The sequence below is a fragment of the Lissotriton helveticus genome, chromosome 8 (assembly GCF_964261635.1).
Source record: "Lissotriton helveticus chromosome 8, aLisHel1.1, whole genome shotgun sequence".
In the NCBI taxonomy this organism is placed as follows: Eukaryota; Metazoa; Chordata; class Amphibia; order Caudata; family Salamandridae; genus Lissotriton; species Lissotriton helveticus.
In genome coordinates, this window is record NC_136069.1 from 1,330,642,589 (window position 1) to 1,330,661,850 (window position 19,262).

The 19,262-nt window shown below is 47.3% G+C and overlaps 1 protein-coding gene across 2 annotated transcripts in view; it reads left to right on the forward strand.

Annotated features, from left to right (window-relative positions):
* Positions 1-19,262, forward strand: part of KDM6A (lysine demethylase 6A) — a 1,083,812-nt gene that overhangs the window by 987,727 nt on the left and 76,823 nt on the right. For both annotated transcript variants that reach the window (XM_078658310.1, XM_078658311.1), the window contains one exon: positions 6,497-6,638. In XM_078658310.1, coding sequence (XP_078514436.1) covers positions 6,497-6,638 — 142 coding nt within the window. The remainder of the gene's footprint in view (positions 1-6,496; positions 6,639-19,262) is intronic.

Sequence of the window (19,262 nt, forward strand, 5' to 3'; positions counted from 1 at the left end):
TGTTGCAGCTGCCAAGGCTTATTGGTGCTCCTGCTGGTCACCGACCTCCTAGTTCTCGACTTCCCACGTGGGACATCTCGTGTATGGCTCCTGGTCTTCCTCAGCGTCGTCTGGTCCCCACAGCTGCAGTGACAAGGTCACAGCCAACTCTCCTGAACCATCTGACATCGATAGGCATTGCTCTTCCGTGCCTCCTGGTCACCTCCAAGTGGTGTAGGCTCTGTCCCCTCTGCTGCAGGTTCTTCACTTCAAGATTCCACCAGACTCTTGCACAGTCTTCTCCAACAGCATTGTTCCTGAAGTCCTTTATTGTGGTCTACGGCGGTTTCCGACATCACCTCACACCTATGCACCCAGCTTCCCTGGTGTAGGTATCCTGGTTCCCGGGGTATTCAGGGATGGGGTGACTCTCCAGCCTTCGTCTTCCACTGACTTTCTTCAGGTTCCACTGGGAAGGATCCTTCTTCAAAACTGCAACCGAGACTTCATTGTTGACTTCTTTTGGACATGCGGCTGTGTTTCCACTCAGCTCACAGCCTCTGTGGGGTTTCTGGGTACTTACCTTGGGTGGTTCTTGTGTCCCTAGCTCTTCTGAGTCTCCTGGTCCAAGTCACGACTTTGGTTGCAGTTCGCATTCCACTTATTTAGTATATGGTTTGGTCTCCCCTGGAGACCACTGTATTTTGTGCTTACCTATTGCAATTGAAGTATTATTCTGTATTTGTGTTTATATCTCCAGGTAGGAGGTATACCAATGTGTTTGTGATTGTTGTGTAATAATTAGACATATTTTCATATATACACTGCATGGTTCTTTTTTGTTTAACATACACTACGTGATTAGATCAGGTAAAGAAAAAAACTGCCTAAAAAATCCTTTTAATATAAGCCTTCAGGCTGCTATCCACAGCTAACACTTTATAGAGATTTCTATGGTTATCAAAGACCACTAATATCACCATAAGGCTTGCCTGGATTAGTGCAAGGTGTTTTACTTAAGTGTGCAACATGTACTAAGCCAGCCTCCTACAATGAAGAAGTAGGATCAGGCACCCAAGTCACACTAAAAGGTGCTTATTAGACTGAAAGGTGGGTGGGTGGGAGGGGTGGGGCAGCGATCTGTTGAACAGGTGGGGTCCTCCAAGAATGCATCTCTTGCAACAGAGAGAAAATGCAAAACTTGTATGTTCACCTCCAAGTTTCATCCCCAAGGTACATATAATTGCGATCTCAGTATGGTGGACAGGAGAGTTTCTTACTTGTTGCCTCCAAAGCCTCTGCTGCACCTGCCGTTTTGAGGCTTCTGGCAAGCATCATCAAATGCCTGTTGGCTCCATATTATGGGAAGCCTACATAGTTACCCAGTGTGCTTCAAAGCTTCTCCAAATGGCATTACAACTATACTTTCATTTGTCATAGACTGTCCAACAGCAGTGACCTTGACGATTTTGCATTATTTAATCTCTCGGGGTGGCTCCTGCAGTCCTAGAGTTTGGGCTGCTAGGTCTGTCCCAATGATTCATAGAGATGCTATCCACTGCAAGGCTAGATCTGTTACCTCTACTTAGTCTGATGTGAAAGAGATTGTGATTCTACTGCATGGAGACAGGCCTTCAGGCAGTACTGAATGAGCCTCTTGAGCTGTTGCCATACTGCAGCATACATTTTTAAGAATGTATTGAGTGGTAGTATCCTGTATATGAAAAGTCCTTGCCAAAGCATCCTCTTCATTCTAACCGTGATTAGTGAATTTCTGAAGAATTTGCCTTGAATATCTTCCCCAGTTAAGAGACCAGTGGTTAAGTGGAAATTCTACATGCACCTGCCGCATGTCAAAGCCTATTGTAATAATACATGAATTACATCTCAAGTTCCTGAAATGAAAAACATCCTTCCTGGTGTCCATCATCTCAGCCAAAGACAGGCTGTGGACACCAAAGTTGATGCCAGAGATGGTATCAGTTTCATCTCAAATAGACCATGTCCTTCCCTGTGTTCCAAGTAACCGACCTCAAAGGCAGAAAAAGCACTACACATGTTGGATGTCAAAAGGGTACTTAGCTTCAAATTCACCAAGTGCCTGACACTTGTGTCAACTACTGAGCTATTTGTGGCCTTCTAGTAGCCCCGAAAAGAGCATGTGGTCTTTTCTAGACTGCATTCATTTCAATAATGATGACCCACATGAAGGTACATAAGAAGGCCAAGATGGCTTTCATGGCCAATATGCAACTAACTAAAATCTTCAAGGGAGCTTCCTGGAAATGGTTCCAGGAATTTTGCAAGTGTTATTCCTGGATGTTTATACATCAATCATCACTAGTGTAGGAAGGTAGATCCCTGACTATGGTTGCCCCCAACTTTTTGCCTGGTGTTTTGCTGGTTTTCTGACTTAGTTGACCTGAGGCCCTGCTATTCAGGACCTCAGGCCCACTGCTCTCTCTGTAAAATGGATTCCATGTACCTTAGGTACATATCTAAATTGGATACTGAGCCACCTTATCAGTCCCTGTACAGTGTACCTTAGGTACCCAGGGCATAGGTGTACCCAGGGCCTACCAGGGGCTGCAGCATGTATTATGCCACCCCTGGCTGGCCATCCAAATCTGACACAACTGGCTGCTTGACAGCTGGGGCAAGGTGGTGTAATCACCCTTTGCTTTAGATATAGTATACCTATATCTAACCCTAAAAATGGACACACAGATCTCCTATCAGTCACTCCTATGGCAGGCCTTAACAATCCTGAAGGCAGAGTGCTTGGAATCGTGTGAGATGGTGCTCTGGCATGAGCTGAGCCTATCTGCGGCTTTCGGGACCCATCCCTTAGCCGTTTCCATGATATCGCATACCATATACTCTTAAGTGCATTATAATCCTCGCGGTTATATGCCAACTCTGGTATCGCTTTATCAAAACATGTCGAGTAAGGTGTCATACGAATTGGAATACTAACCCCTCGCCAATTCTGGCGACGGGGTTAGCATTCCACCCTTCTAGAGGGACACGACATGTATGTAACCCCTAACCCCGGTTAAAGTCAGACAGAGCCTTAGCATCCACAAAATGGATGCTGCCACCGAGACACAAGTCTGCCCTCCTGCTGCTGGGAGTCCTCCCAGAGCAGGAGATAAGGACAAAGGGTTTCCTGCCAGGGGCGGTGCCAGCACCGTCCCAGACAGGGTTTTGTGTATTGTAGGTAGGCAGGGCTTTAGAGGAAGGTGACTGCACGTGGCACCCCGGTGCTCACTGTGCATAGGCTGGCTGGAACCAGTTCCAGGGTCACTCCAGACCCTGTGCTGGGGAAAAGCCCGCCAAGGAAGTGGGTGTAACCACCCCCCTCCTAGTCCCACCCCTAGGGCAGGACTTAGTCGCGTGCCAGCCCCTTTTTACAGGATAAAGGTAGGAACTGGCCCCCTTCCAAATCAGATCATCTTTGAATCCTGAAACTACTTTCCACGAAAGGAACTCAAGACTTCTTCCTAAGATTTCTCCCTTGTGACTAAGGAGTAGTCACCCTGCATCCGCAGGCACCATCTTAAGAACACTGCGGTCTGCTGCAAGTCTCTCCTCCGGATCAAGACTGCCCAGCTCGACGAGAACCGGCTTCCCTGGCACCTCTGACCTCTACCTGCATCATCAGTCACGCTGAGATTCGTGGGTGTGACGAGACCTCGAGGGACCGGCCATCTTCAAGACTGCACGACTTCTTTCCAGCAAGCCCGCCGAGTAATTTCCTGGTGAGTGCTTTGGGGTCCGAGAAGCCCCGACCCTGAGCAGCTCCAGCACCGAAGTGCAGCCTCCCAGCATCTCCCCGATCTGCGTGGGGCCCTTCTGCTTTTTGCTGCTCACCGCGTTGTTTGGCTACTAGCCCGCTGGCTTGTGGCCTTCTGAACGACGCCCGACGACATTTCTGCTGCTGGTCTGGTTGCTCCAGGCTGGCCCTTGCTCCCTTCCAAAAGAGGAGCACCCCGGACCCTCCTGGTCCACTCAAGACGCCATTTTGAGTCCACCGCGTGGGCTTGAATTAGCCAAGGCTTGTTGCCCAATCCTGGGTAACTTCGACGCCGACAGCTTCATCCATCGTGGGACAGCTCGCCTCTCCATCCTGGTCGCCGACAACGCCTCCTGGTCCGTGAGATCTGCAGAGCCAGCGTCGCCCACTCACCTAGTCGAGGTGACTTCGCCCGGTGCCATCCTGGTGCCCACTTAATCACTGGCTAGTGATTCAAGAACTTGGTCCCCTCTGCTTTCAGGTTTCTTCTTCCTTGATCCAGGCTTTGATCCATCGAACTTTTCTTCACTGGTCGCCTGCCAGCAACTTCCTTCTTCCAGGCTCCTGGTCCGGCAACGAGATCCCCGACGTCTTTTCAGACCTATGCAGCTGCAGCCCCTGGGCTAGGTAACTTCGGCACTTCGGTGTCCCAGCATAGCCTCACTACCCTAGGGTCAGGATCCACTGTCGTTTTCTTCCTACCAGGTCGGGTTCGCCCGTGAACACTAACTTTGCCTTTACTAGCTCCCATAGACTTTGTCCCGCATCCCGCGTGAGGTGCACACTCTGCACCCGAGTCCCCTAGGCCTCCTAGAAGTAATCTAACGATTCTATAGTCAAGTCCTAGCGAGTCCAAAGCCTATTAGTACTGTACTTACCTGCTAGTAATTTCGCATTCCACTTTTAAAGTATATGGTTTTTCGTGCCCCTCGGGCATTTGTGTATAACGTGCTAACTTAAGTATTTTCGTAAGAGTTTTGTGGTGTGCCTAGCACCCTGTCCTCATAAAGAGTACAGGGTTGTTGTGATTCTAATAAATACACTGTTTATTTTCATAACACTTGTGTGGTGTCCTTTCACTGGGTGTTCAAGGGGTAATGTGATGGTAAAACAGCTGGCTTAACACGCCCTCTAGAGTCTTAGCCTTAGACTGCTCGTATCCATGCTACTAGGATAGCTGGTCTATAAGGTTGACTTACAACCAATCATCAATAAGGGTTGTTTGGACTGATATATAGTGATCACTAGAATAGTGAACACTGCACATCAGGCCAACTTCTCACAACTAGCATATGGGAAAAGCAGTCTGAAGAACCAAATCAGATGCTTCAGATCATTCCCAGCGTACACCTTTGCTATTCTGTTTGGTAATCCCTCATTTTGACAGATTTTTAAATCCACGAAAGTAATCCTGATGAAAACAGCCTCACAAAACTTTATTTTAGAGGAAGTCAAAACGATAAAATACCTTTTCCCGGAAAGTAAAACAATTTTGTGGAAAAGGTATTGGATAAATAAATAAAAATGCTATGTCAGTCTCTTTGTCTACTTTGAGCCAGAACTTTAAACAAAGACAACACAGGAAGAAAGAAAAAAGCACAACGGAGAGGTAAAAAGGGAAACGTGGTGAACATAGAGGATTGAGCGGTGTGGATTGAGCCAAGGAAGATAGAATCGGGAGTAAAGCAGGAGAGGGAAGCAGCACAATGAGCCTGGAACTTAGAGAAACGGGTGATTGGATCAGGAGAGGCAGGGGAATCCCCTTTAAACAAATGAAAAGGAGAAGAGTGGTTAATGGGAGAACATGCCTTAACATAGCCCACAGCAGACTGAAGAATGACATTTTTCATCAGGAAAGGATTTCACTGGGTTAGTTTCGTCAGCCTGTTGATTTTCTTGAGAATAAAAAGATTGTCAAGATTGGTTGGCGAGATTGTTTCATCAGTACCACTTTCTATAGTTTGGGTTTTCATCTGATGCACATATATTCATACTGTTAAATAGCACTTGGATCTATAGAAAATCAAATGCTGTAGAATCTTAAATTACTTTTACTTGCTTGTAGTAGGATTCTACAACATTGATATGTTCTGTAGATTTACATGTGGTGCTACTGTCCTCCTCTAAATGGTTTTTCTTTAGATTTGCTCTTTTCCTTTCATGTTCATATAAGGCATTTACCAAATTCCTCTCCATTGTTATTTTGGCAAATGCTCATGTTTAAGTGGCTTCAGTAGTTAAAAAAAAAAAAAAAAAAAAGAATTTGTAACATACTTAAGTTCATCTTTTAATCCCTCAAGTCCTGTTTGTGTGTATGGTTCGTTGGCAAATCTTTTGAATATTTTAGTTATCAAGAAAGCTTGGTTGTCCTAAATTGTAGCTACATGTAGAAGTAACATTTAGGGGCCCTTTTCTAAACAATCCTTGACATATTTACGCTCAGTTCTTTTGTTTTGATGAAATAGGGACACGTCCATGTACCTTGGTCTGGCCTAAATATATGCTTATTTTTTTACCCACGTGAGCGGTCTTGGAGTGCAAGTGTTCATCACAAAGGTGCACAAGCGAAAATATATATATATATCTTATGTAAACCACAAAATTCTCCATTCTTAGATGATGCATTTTTCAGCATTTGATGTTCTAAGAGCATAAAACTTTTTAAGTTAAGTTTGGGAACAAATCTATTTGACACATCTGTTGTATTATTGTTTTTTGTAGCTTACCAATATAAATTGTCAGTGGAACGATACGAATGGAATAAATTACAATGTGTAAAATCTCTAGTTCCTATGGTTCATCTTTCCTGGAACATGGCACGCAATATCAAGATATCAGATCCAAAACTGTTTGAAATGGTCAAGTGAGTAAACCATCTCGGCTACTTTTTTTTATAAATCTCAATTTCATTCCAGAGTTTACGACTATAGTTTTACAATAAAACAGCATGTATGGTCAAACACAAGTCGTATCATAGTGTGATGTATTTGTCCCATGAGATTACTTATTGTCTTGTTTTTCAGCATTTAGGTCTTGCATAAATTCACAAACCTGAAGTCAGACTGGGAGATGGTTAACAGTACTGAAAGAGAATACACCTGCTTCATGTTGTACAATACATTTCTTCCTCTTTGTATGATCTTGTAAAGTGTGAAGCAAATGAGGAGGCTTTCAACTCCACTCTCCACTCTTAACCTCTGAGACTGCCACTACATTCCAATGAAAGTATATTGTGCTCTTTCGAAACAAGTTAGCCAGCACAGTCTACTGAACTTTAAAATAAGAATGTTCTATAGACTGTACTACTGGTAAGGTCAGGTAAGATATTTTTCAACTTAGAAGTGTTTTTTCCTGCCAGACTACACAATACATAATTTTGGACTTTAAGACATGTTACGTACTGCTAAGTGTTCTGCCTGATGAGGAAAAACATCCTTTTTAGGTTTCGCCTGGCGTTACTGCACAAGCAGTTCGCGCAGGCGAAATCTAATGTTTACAATATGGGATATGGGAACGTCCCCCGGCTCCCATTGACTAGCTCCATAAATGGAGGCTAGCCATTGGAAGCCGGATCTGTCCGTCAAGGCCGGACCAGATTCGTGGGAGTTTCCCGCGATTTCTTCCCTCTCCGATCGTCATCGCGGCGGTGGGCGGAGTTTAGGGTTTTTTTTCATCTGTTTGTTTTCGCCATTCTGCGCCGACCGCCAGCACTGAAAGCAGCGGATCATCTGTAGCCACGGAAAGGGACCGCGGAGCAGCCTCCCATGCCTTCCGGGGTAGAGCATGGTCAGTGGATCTACCTTTGGGACTCAGAAGAGAGGAGCGTTCATCGGCCCCAGTGTGAAGAGCACCCCTGAGCCCAGTCGCCGACAACAGGCACTGCACACCGGATCGGCTACACGTCACACAGGGGCAGCAGGCGAAGCCCCATTCCGCTTCCGTAATACAACAGGACCGGAGAGCTACGGACAGTGACAGCACTGAAGGCAGGGAGCAGAGGATCATTTCAGAGCCTGAGAGGAGCGGGCAGTCTTCGGCCGGATCATCTTACACATCCTGCCCTGCAGCGTGAGAACCTGCGAGCCCAGCACAGGCAGCTGAAGCCGCAGCTCGGGAGGCATCGCCGGTGAGTACCGGTGGAGGCTGCGAGGCCTCTATCACCGGGGCGTGGGTGGCGAAGGGTGGGGTTTCAATGGAGAACTGTCAACAGGACATGTCCTGAGCCTTGGCTGCACCATGTGAGACGTGCTGCACATAGGCCTCTGCTGTGTGCCACGAGGGGAGGGGGTCCAGTGATATAAGGCAAAATGGCGCTCACATGCAAATATTTTTGAGCCTCCCGCCTCTAAAATGCCACATGCCTGACAGATGCACAGAACTGTGAAGAATGCCGCCTGCGGTACGGCCCCAGGCGTGCTCCGAGTTATGGGTATTGGGCTTTGCATTGAAGCGCCATGTAGTGCTTGCCTTGACCCCTGTGTCTCTGCAGTCAGTGGGCCGGCACTCCTTCGCCACAGCAACATGCAGAGCATGTCATCAGCTCTATCTGGAGCATTCCCCGAGCAAGGGCTACTGGAAGAAGTCTGTGTTGAGGGCCCTATAGACCATGTCCTTACCTGACCTGTGGAGAAGAGGCCATCCAGTGCCTCTGCACGGTGTTCCCTTGGTAGGTGACCCTTGCAGCGTATGGCTAAGTCATATACTAGGCGGAAGTGTTTAGGAAGCATCCAGTAATAAGTATTTACACAAATGAAAGGAAATAATTTCCCGCATGAATAACCAGAAGGATCATAATTCATTCGATGACAATTTATGCTAGTGAAACCTGGTAAAGGTGGACTGTAAGATATGAAACTGGAGCGGTCACATAACAAGCGATCATGGGCAGGGCTATTAAAGTCAAGGTATATACTTGAATGTCTTCAAGGCGGGTTTGCTGGAGTGCTGCTTTACACATAGATAGCGGGAAGAGACTCAGGTTGTCCCTGCAGCGATTATAATCTTACTGTAAAAGGAATACTAAAAATGGTACTCCGTAAGGATTTGTTAGGAGTGCCCTAGTGTCATGCTCTTTATTGAAGAGGGCACCTGGACCCCAGGGCTAAACCAGTTCTCCCATTGTCCTGAACCATGGACCTCAAGCCTGAGTGGTACTTCTAGGATAGGAGAGGCAATATCAGCCAACAGTCCACATCAGTACCACAAAAGGCGTATCTCTAACCCTGGCCCTGGGCATCTGCTGGGATGGCAGCCTAGGATCAGCAGCATGCCATCTGCGACCAGGATCTCAGCACCACGGAGAGAGGATCTTGAGCCATTGATTTTATGGTCTTGCAGAAACTCAAGAACTTTCCTACATATCGCCTGGGCTTTCCGGAGAGAGTTGCAGCCTAGTCTCCTGCCTTAGCTTCCAGCCTTTCCAGGATAGTGTGTAATCAAGACTCCAGCACCATGAAAGGCAGGCTTTCGCCCATGGGGTCTCTATGGTTCTGCAGGAATGGATGACAGGTTCTGGCCATGTATCCAGCTATGAACATGGGGTTCTACAGCAAGTGTTGTTTAGTGCCCCAGGACCTTGCACCGTTGGCACTAATGGTTCTGTTGGGAAGTTCGGGATCTCCCACTCTCTACCTAAGTTACCATGTCAAGAGCCAAGGCCCTTGGTGCTCTGGAGAAAGATGTGCAATCTAAGCTATGGCACAACGAAAGGCTAGTTGTGATCGGCATGGCCTGAGATTTGCAGGGAAGGGCAGGTAATGTGCAGGGAAGGGCTGGTAGCGAGCTTTAGATTTCCGGGTTTTCAAGGGCAGGAAAGGGCCCTGGTAGCATGAAAGACAGATTTTCAATTGTGAATGCTAAGGTTTTCTTGGAATGGTGGGATCCCGGCATTGGTAACATGAAAGGCCCTGATTCTCTGCTGAAAAGGGCAGGATCGTGTTATCATGAAAGGCTGTCTTCACCCGTGAGCCCCGCGAGTATGCAGAAACGGCCCTGGCCTGGCACAGTAAAAAGCACGTTTTGAACCATGAAGGTGTGGTCCACCCTCAAGAATAGGTGGCACCAGGGTAACAGCACCTTGAATGGTGCTGTTGCATCCTTGACCGAAATCTTGCCTCACCATTGCATGCATGTTCTCTGGCACCCCATAGCTCGGAATAAATGATAGGATTCCGACCAGAGTACTGTTTTAACGGCAGCACTCTTTTACGTGGCGCATGGGCTGGGATCAAGCAAATCGTAAGGTTCAGGACCCTGAAGCCACTCGAAGAGAGGAGAGGACAGGAGCACGGCAGAGAGGCGGTGAGCATGCTCATCTTTTTTTTGCCCCCTTCCTGTTTTTTCTGTTCCCTTCTTCCAGACTCCCTGTTTCCTCTCGGGGATTTAGAGCAGCCACAGAGTTGTGAGTGCAGAGTTGTGAGTGCAGAGTTGTGAGTGCAGAGTTGTGAGTGCAGAGTTGTGAGTGCAGAGTTGTGAGTGCAGAGTTGTGAGTGCAGAGTTGTGAGTGCAGAGTTGTGAGTGCAGAGGGCTAGGGAGTGCAGAGGGCTAGGGAGTGCAGAGGGCTAGGGAGTGCAGAGGGCTAGGGAGTGCAGAGGGCTAGGGAGTGCAGAGTTGTGAGTGCAGAGGGCTAGGGAGTGCAGAGTTGTGAGTGCAGAGGGCTAGGGAGTGCAGAGTTGTGAGTGCAGAGGGCTAGGGAGTGCAGAGGGCTAGGGAGTGCAGAGGGCTAGGGAGTGCAGAGGGCTAGGGAGTGCAGAGTGACTGCAGAGATTAAGCTAATGGCAATGTAAATGACAATGCCATTTATTTATCTGTTTTCAAAACCAACACATGAATACAAATTTTGTCATTTACAATGCCAATAGCTCTAACTTTTCCAAAGGCGAAACCATTGCATTGTAAATGCTTGTTTAAGCTTTGATTGGCTAGAAAATGTCTTTCTTTAAGCCCCTCAAAACATGTAAGGCTAGGAAGTTGTTGTTGGGATGACACCACATGGTATTTAAAACATATATTTAATGCCTTTATCCAGATCACATGCAAGAATGTAAACTCTTGGAGAACTTCTCTACAAAACGGTTTGCGATGTGAGACATTAGCCTTAATTTTCTGAGAAAGGATTGCTCAATTCACTGATGCCTGCACTTTCTAAACTGAGCTTTAAAAGCAGAGATCCCAGAAAACAAAAAGGTGAAGGTCTAGGTATCACCTGGGCCACCGATTCATTATTTTACCCTCTGACCCCCACTCTGGCGGGAAACCCTACATCAGGAAGGGGGGTGTGCCAGCCTGTGCCAACTCCACCCCTCAGGTGGGAGAAGGGAGGTGAATCGCGATCCCAGGCTCCGGCCATCTTGAAAATGGGGAGCCCTGCCCAATCACAGCTAGGCACCTGCCCCCCTCCCACTGGAGAGGATCAGGCTATGGTGTGTACCCACCCCAGAACAGGAACCCATTGGTCCCTGCCCTTGCCCTAACTGTAACGCCCCTAAATTTAGTATTTAGGGGCACCGTGAACCTTCCTTTCTCAGATCCCGATTTCAACAAGACGACCTGCTGTGCAGCTGCTAACAAAAAAACGACGCCCACTGACTTGGCCCCAGAACCCTACAGGCCTATTGATCCTTGAACCTGCTCCTGCGAAACTCCGGCGTCTCCAGCGGACAGCAACCTCGACAACCCCGGAGAACCTGCCTGCCTTGAACCTTCCAAAAGACTGGAACTACCAGGAGCAGTGGTTCTGCTCAAACAGCAATACCCCTGGTGCCAGCCGGGAACCGCGAATCCAGCCCACTCTGCACCCGCCAAGCCCGGCCTGTGCCCGAGTGATCCAAGACTACGAGGACGTCCTCCTGGCGACTGGGACCCGAAGTCCAGTGCCCAAAGACCCTCCTCGACCACCCAGACAACGCCTGAAGCCTCAGATCCAGGGACCCCTCCAACCGCGACCAGCTGAGGGTAAGATTTCCCGACGCCAAAAGATACCCCTGCACCTGGTGCCCCACGGGCCCCCTGTGCCCTCCTCTGGGGTACCTACCTCTTCTCCAAGATCCCAACTTACCTCTCGAAGTGGTGGTTGCACCTGAAGAATCTCCGTCCCCGAGCCTGCAGCCTTTGTTCACTTTTTAACTTTCCCTTTGGATAACATTGAGCGCCGGACGGCTCAAAAGCACCCTGCACCCAGCCACCCGAGTGCCACTGCAAGTGCAACTACTACCCTACTCTACTTCCCCACATGCCCTGAGTTAGTGACCAGGAGCTCAGCTCCCACAGCCGCGTGGCCTGCTTGCTTGCAGCCACCAACCAAAGGCCCCCTACCTTCCATTGGATTGTATTGGGCCTACTCTCTCTGCACCCGGCTGCCCCTGTGCCGCTGAGGGTGTAACAACTGTACCTTTCCGGCCCTGGGAGACCCCTGAGTCTATACCCAGAACCTTAACTCTACCAGTCGAACACTTACCTAAAAGCTGATAACTCACTTTCCTTCCGTAGGTTAACATTGACTGGTTTTCACTTGAAATTTCTTCTAACTGTGGAGTTTTGAAACTTTAAAATATTCATCTAAAATCAGCCGAATAACAAATTCCGAAATACTCACCTGTGACCAGGAGAGAAGCCAGTACTGAACCTTTTAGCACAGTACTGGACCGCAAAAGTAATCCTAACTGTACTAACTTGAAATTTTTCCTATAGGAATCCATTGACTGTTTTTCTCTGAAATTTCTTCTGAGTGTCGACTTTTGCAAACTAGAAATATTCCTTAAAAATCGTACCAACTACGAAAATGTACTTACTTACCTGTCCTTGGTAGAGATCCCAGTGCTGAACTTTGGAGTCCAGTACTGGGTTACAAAAGTAACGAGAACGTACTTTACCTGTGACTTGAAGTTCCTCCCACAGGATATCCTTGGTGGGTTTTCACTGAAAAGTTTCAACCTTGAAAATACATTTATATTCTTTAAAAATCACAACTGTAACCAAAACGCTTTTACTTAACTGTTTACAGCTTATGTCCCGGGACTGAATCCAGGACCCAGTCCTGTGGTTAGAAAAGTAATCCTCAACGTAATCAACTGCATTTATGTAGAAAAACCCATTGAGCTCAATGTTAAATTGGTTTTGAAATTGTGTTGCCTATTGCAACCCCTTTAGCTATTGTTCTTACAAAGTCTATTGCCTTCTTACAAAGTAAGTACCTAAAGTCACTCATATTGAGAGAAGTATATTTTGATACCTGTTGATTCTAAAATAAAACTATATCTTTTGATATCAAACAATTGGCCTAGAGTTCAGTTCTTGAATATGTGAAAACTTTTGTGGACTAAGTGTGTACAACAAATGCTTTACACTGTCCTCTGTTACTACCTTACTGCTCGACCAAGCTACCACTTTAGAAAGGAAGGTCATATCTGACTTTAACCTCTGTTATACCTCTGGAGACTGGGGACTCTATACACGCTGTACCTTACTTTGGTCCAGTATATATAGTGCCACTTTCTTACACAAACACTGCAGGGTCGGGGACGAAGATCTTCTGGAGGCTACCACCTGTTGGCGAGGTAAGTTGGGATGCCCTGCATGCTGAGACACTGTCGGTTGGGCCACCCAAGGCCATGAAAAGTATGGTGTAGAAGTATCTTTTGGCGTCGGGTTTTTCTAACCTGCTCAGGCTGCGTTCGGGAGAATCCTCCAGAAAGGGGCTGCAGGCGTCGATTGGAGACTTGAGGTAGGTCAGGATCGCCGGTGAGACCTCCTGTGGTGTTGGGCTACACGGACTCCGGCTGTGGGCATCTGGTGCAGACTCTCGGATTTGGCCGGCGCTAGTCTGTTGATGAGCAAAAACTGTGCTCACGTGAGACAAAGTCTGGGTTCGGAAGGCAGGGCAGGGCCTCTGGGTTCTCGGAGCTGCTGGCTGCAGGACACACTGGGATTCCGCTGGAGCAGGTTCGAGGTTGGGACAGGTCTGGGGCCAGTAAGTTGGTGTCCTCCTCCTTTTTCTTTCAGCACAGCTACTTCGGTACTTCTTCTCTCTTCTTTTCTGAGGAGGCAGGGTTACCCCTAAATACTACATTTAGGGGTGTTACAGGTAGGTACAGGTCGGGACCAATAGGTCCCTTCCTTGGGTTGGGTACCCCTATTATGCCACCCTCCAGTGGGAACGGGGCATAAGCTTCACTCTGGTTAGCTGGGTCCCCCCATCTGAAAGATGGCTGGACTAATAGCTGTGCTTCACCTTGCCCTCCCCACCTTAGGTGTGAGGTTGGAAGAGGTGTGAACACCTCTCCTCCTAGCTTTTTTTCCCCACTGATTCTTTCACCCAAAGTGGGGATCAGAACCGGTGGGGGTCAGTTGCTAAAAGCAGCCGAGGGCTGGGGTAGCTCACAAAGGCGGCAAGCCTTTGAAACTTTCCCTTCTTGGACCCTGCCTATCCTGAGGGAGGAGGCTTGGCACCTTTTCCCAGGGTATGCTTTGTTTCTGGACCCCGAGAGCGGCAGGCTCTCAGCCCAGGGGTCCAGAAACCTATCTGGTGGTGGCAGCTGGCGAGCAGCCACTCAGCCAGGACACCAGATTTAGATTGTTTTTCAGGGGCATCCCTAAGATGCCCCCTGAGTGCATTGCATAATAAATCCCACACTGGCATCAGTGTGGGTTTAATGTGCAGTTTTTAGTAAAGCCATTATGGTGCTGTGGAGTTCATATTGACACTCCGAGCACCATATACTCTTTATGGCTTTACTGCAGTTACAATGTCTAAGAATTGACTTGGGCACCTTAGGGGTACAGGGCTCATGCACCTGTACCCTCACCACTGCTATAGTTTACGCAGCTAGAGGGGTGGCCTACCTATGCCAGGGCAGTGGGTTGTAGGCACGGCACATAGGGATGTGTGCCGGGTCGACCCTTCACTTAGCTCTGCACCAAAACATGCAGCCTGCAATGGCTGTGTGCGTGTGTGTGTGTCAGGGTACAGGGCCTCTAAGGGTGGCACAAAATGTGCTGCAGCCCTTAGAGGCCTTCCTCGGTCACAGGGCCCTTAGTACCCATGGTATCTTTTACAAGGGACTTACATGTGGACAGAGAGTTGCCAATTGGGTGTGCAGCAGTACAGTTTTAGGAAAATAACTTAGGCCCTGGGTACCTGGTTGGCAGGTAACCCAGGGTACACTTAGTCCAAAGACCATCAACATCTGGTAGAAAGTGGGGGGCAACCATGCAAAAGGGCACTTTCCTACAGAGTATCTCTCAAAGGACAAGAAGAAAGAGGCCCAGGAAATATTAATGGAAGGAGAAAAAGCCTCTTCTGAAATTATACATGTGGCCATGGATATTTCTTCCACAGCCTTCGGGCAAATGGCTGGAGCCACAGTATTGTGGCGCCAACGATGGCTTGAAGCATCTGCATTGAGCCTGGAGGTGCTCAACATGCCTTTTGATGGGGAGAACCTGTCTGGGAAGCATATTGATCATGCTTTGCATTCAGTAACGTCAGATACCGAAACGTTTGGATCGCTTGGCACCTTGCATCAGAGGCGTTTCTATCCCTTTTGGGGTTGGAGTGGAGACCAATTTAATACCCCACCACCGTTTCAGCAGAGGTTTCAGAGCTACTTACAGCAGAACTTTCGGTCCCAATATTCAACCCAGTCCTACAGACCAACAACAGCATCCACATACTCGAGACAGCAAGTGCATCGCCATCCTTCAGAGTTTGCAAAGACACAGGAAAATAATGAAGTAATGCAGGCTCCTGTTAAGTCAGTCCCACTCCAATTAGGCAACCCCTTTTCCAAATTCCTCGATAACTGGAAGCTCATCTCTTCTGACAGATGGGTATTAGACGTAATCCAGCATGGTTGTACCCTGGAATTTGTTCAAAAGCTACAAAATATATCTCAGTTCAAGGCATCACGTTGTCATCTTTCCATTCCAAAGAAAGAAATTCGATAACATATTTCCAAGAAAGCAGTTGAGAAAGTGCCATTCAATCAGCGCAACCGAGGTTTCTACTCCAACTTCTTTCTCATCAAGATGTCAGAAAAGTGGAAGCGGGTAAGTCATCTGAGGCTCTTAAACAAGTTAATCAAAAAACAGCCCTTCAGGAGACTCTCTTCAGGAGTTTTTGCAACTGGTGGACTCAGTAGACTACCTGTTCTCCCTAGGTCTACTGGACGCATATTTCCGTATACTGAGACATCTAAAGCACCAAAGGTGTCTCCGATTAAAGGTGGCAGGGTGCCATTATCAGTTCAAGGTGCTCCCTTTTGGGTTGAAGTCGGCTCCCAGAGTATTTACCAAGTGCTTGGTGCCGGTGGTGGCCTTTCTCAGACTTTCAGTTCTCCAGGTGTTCCTGTATCTGAACGACTGGTTGAAAAGGAGTCCCACTTTCCATTCAGCAATGAAGTCAACAGAGGCTTTTCTGCGGGTTTTCCAATCCCTAGGTCTCAAGCTCAACAAGGTGAAATCCTCACTCGTTCGATCCAGATCAGCGGTGTTCCTAGGAGCGATCCTGAACACATGCTGTAAAGCGCTTTTCCCACCAAAGAGAGGATTTCCTGTTTACAAGCGCTCACGATATCCTTCTCTTCAAAAAAGTTAACTTCTGTACGAACATACACATCCATCTTGGGTATTACATTATCTTGCATCCCATTAATTCCAAATTGTCTGCGCATGCTGCCTCTTCAAGAACAGCCTGATGCGCTGTGGACTCAATGCCGTGGATCCTTCTAGGACACGATTTCAATCACCCAAAAATGAAGTTGGCAATGTCCTGATGGATGATCACAAAAAATGTCTCACGGTCTATTTCCTCCCTGTCATACCCCAGGTGGTGATGACAACGGACGCCTCTCTGGAAGGATGGGTAGCTCACCTGCAGAATTTAGTGGTTCACAGGAAAAGATCCAGTCAGGAAGCATTGTCACATAAACCTGAGCTGAGGGCGGTATTTCTGGGCCTCCAGGCCTTTCTTCCCAGGATCCGAAGCTGAACTAGAATGGTGAAAACAGACAACCCAACCACAATCCTACCCTGGATCTTTTCGGCACTTCCCTCAATTAAAAGTGCACGTTTTTTGTCAGCAGATTCCCTCAACCAGGATCTTGGGGGAATGCTTTCTACTTCTCGTGTATGGGGACCTTCGCATATGCGTTTACCCCATTTTCACTCATTCCAAAGATCATACAAAAACTAAAAAGAGAACCTTGCTGTCTCATTTTCATTACCCCAGCGTGGCCAAGACAGTATTAATTTACCGAGTTTCCTGTCAGAATGCTTGCAGATTCAGTTCCAGTTAACGGAAGATCTCCGATCAATGAACCAGGGACAAGTGGTCCAACCACAGATTCATTCTCTGAGCTTGCCAGCCTGGCTTCTCACCACACTGTTTCTGAGTTCTAGGACTATCTTAAGAATGTGCTTCAATTCTCCATAAGGCTAGGGCTCCTTTTACGAACAAATGCTATTCTGCAAAGTGGAAAAGGTTTCCATTAGGTTGCATCTAGTAGCAATTTTTAGGTTCGGACTACGTTCTGGACCGTTGTCTTTATGGTCCAATAGGCTGGTGAAGGAGTTTATGAAGGGTCTATTTTGGACCCCCGTCCCCCTTGCCTTAACAAGACCCCGCCTGTGCTTTGGCAGCGGAACAGTGTGATCACAACTTGTGAGAGCTCCGTTCGAACCCATTGACAAGTCTGAATTGAAATCCTTCTCAATGAAAGTGGCCTTTCTGTTGGCCATCATGTCTGCCAGGCGGATAAGCGAAATTCAGGCTTTCCCAATTAAAGAGCATTACCTACAGTTTCAAGAGGACAAAGTTATTCTGCGCGCTAATCCTCCATTCACCCTGAAAGTGCTGACAACTTTTCATGTCCATGAGCCCATCATTTTGTCTTCTTTCTTCTCTGATCCTTCCTCACTTGCGGAATGGGCATTATGTTCTCTGGAAATTAAATGCTGTTTTACCTGCAAAAAAACAAAACAGTTCCGCAAGTCAATTACTCGTTTCTTCTCTACTTCAAGGAAGGGCCAAGCCTTACCGTGGGCTAGCATTGCTTGCTGGTCTCTGCAACTATAGACTTCTGTCATGAAAATATCGGATGTCTGCTTGCTGCGAAAGTTAAGGCTCACTCAACTTTGAAGGTCACAGCATCTTCAGCCCTGTTGGCAGGGGGTGTCACTACCTGACGTCTGCAGGGCGGCGATGTGGATGAATGGCCACATAAAGCACTACTGTCTGGATTCATAGTGTAGCTGATGCGGCCGCTGGAAAGGCTACCCTGCGATGCCAGTTTCCATAAGTTATGCATCTCTTAAGTGCAGATCATATACATTTTTCTGTCTGTTTGCTCAATGGGTCTATTACTATTATTATTACTTGCTGCAATGCTGTTTCTTCAATGCCTTTTTACTGTCTCAATGTATTCGGTTTTACTCTACTCATTTAAGTTTTGTCATGGTGGTATGGTTTATCTTACCCACCGCCATTCTTAACTTGGTACTGCTAGCTAGCCTGATTCAAGCATGTGATTCTATAAAAGATACATTACTGGAGAAAAATTAAGTTACTTACCTGTACACTGTGGTTCTCCAGTATTCATATCTTTGATAGATTCATATGCGACCCTCCCTCCTCCACGTTAAGGCTCACCATTTCAGACCACTTATGCTTGTATAACACTTGTGCTCGCAATCTGAGGTCTGGTAGCTCTGCAGATTCTGGGTCTGAGCTCTGATAGGTTGAAGTTTGGATGTATTATAGGCTGGCACATGCATTGGTTTTTACAATAGAAATTAATGCTAAGACCTTAGCACTGCTTTTAGTACTGTTACCGTGGGACTCCCACCATGACGCCGGGGAAGATTCAAGCATGTGAATGTATAAAAGATATTAATACTGGAGACCCACAGTGTACAGGTCAGTGGCTTGTTTTTTCCATGCACAGGTACTTTTGTCTCTTGAACTAGGAGACTAGATGATGTCCATTGAATTTCAAGGCATGTATGTTCACATTCCCATCCTACAAGCCACACAGGAGGTATTTGTGCTTTGTTCTAGGCTCCATCCAATACCAGTTCAGTCCTCCCATGCAAATTGACATCATCACTTCCAATTTTGACCATGATAACGGCAGTGGTTGTGGCACACCTTCACATGACCGGTGTATCCGTATTGGCTGTTAGAGGCAGACTTAATCGCATGTGACATTGGACCCTCTGAATCCCACAGCTGCCCAGCTGTTCAACTTGTGGTTATCCATCAGTTTACCAAAGTCTCAACAAGAGCCCTTCTAGCACCTTCTTTTCATCAGTGTGGACACTTCTTTGCTCAGCCTTCCCACCTCCCTAGGGGATCCAGGACAATCTGGATATGATTCTGACTTTTCAGAGGAATCTCTTCTTCTTGCCTTGACTGACGGTCCTTGGCCTGCTGGTTCTTCTTTCTTTTTGCATGCTTATGGTCACTCATGCTTACTGATATGTGCACCCTTCT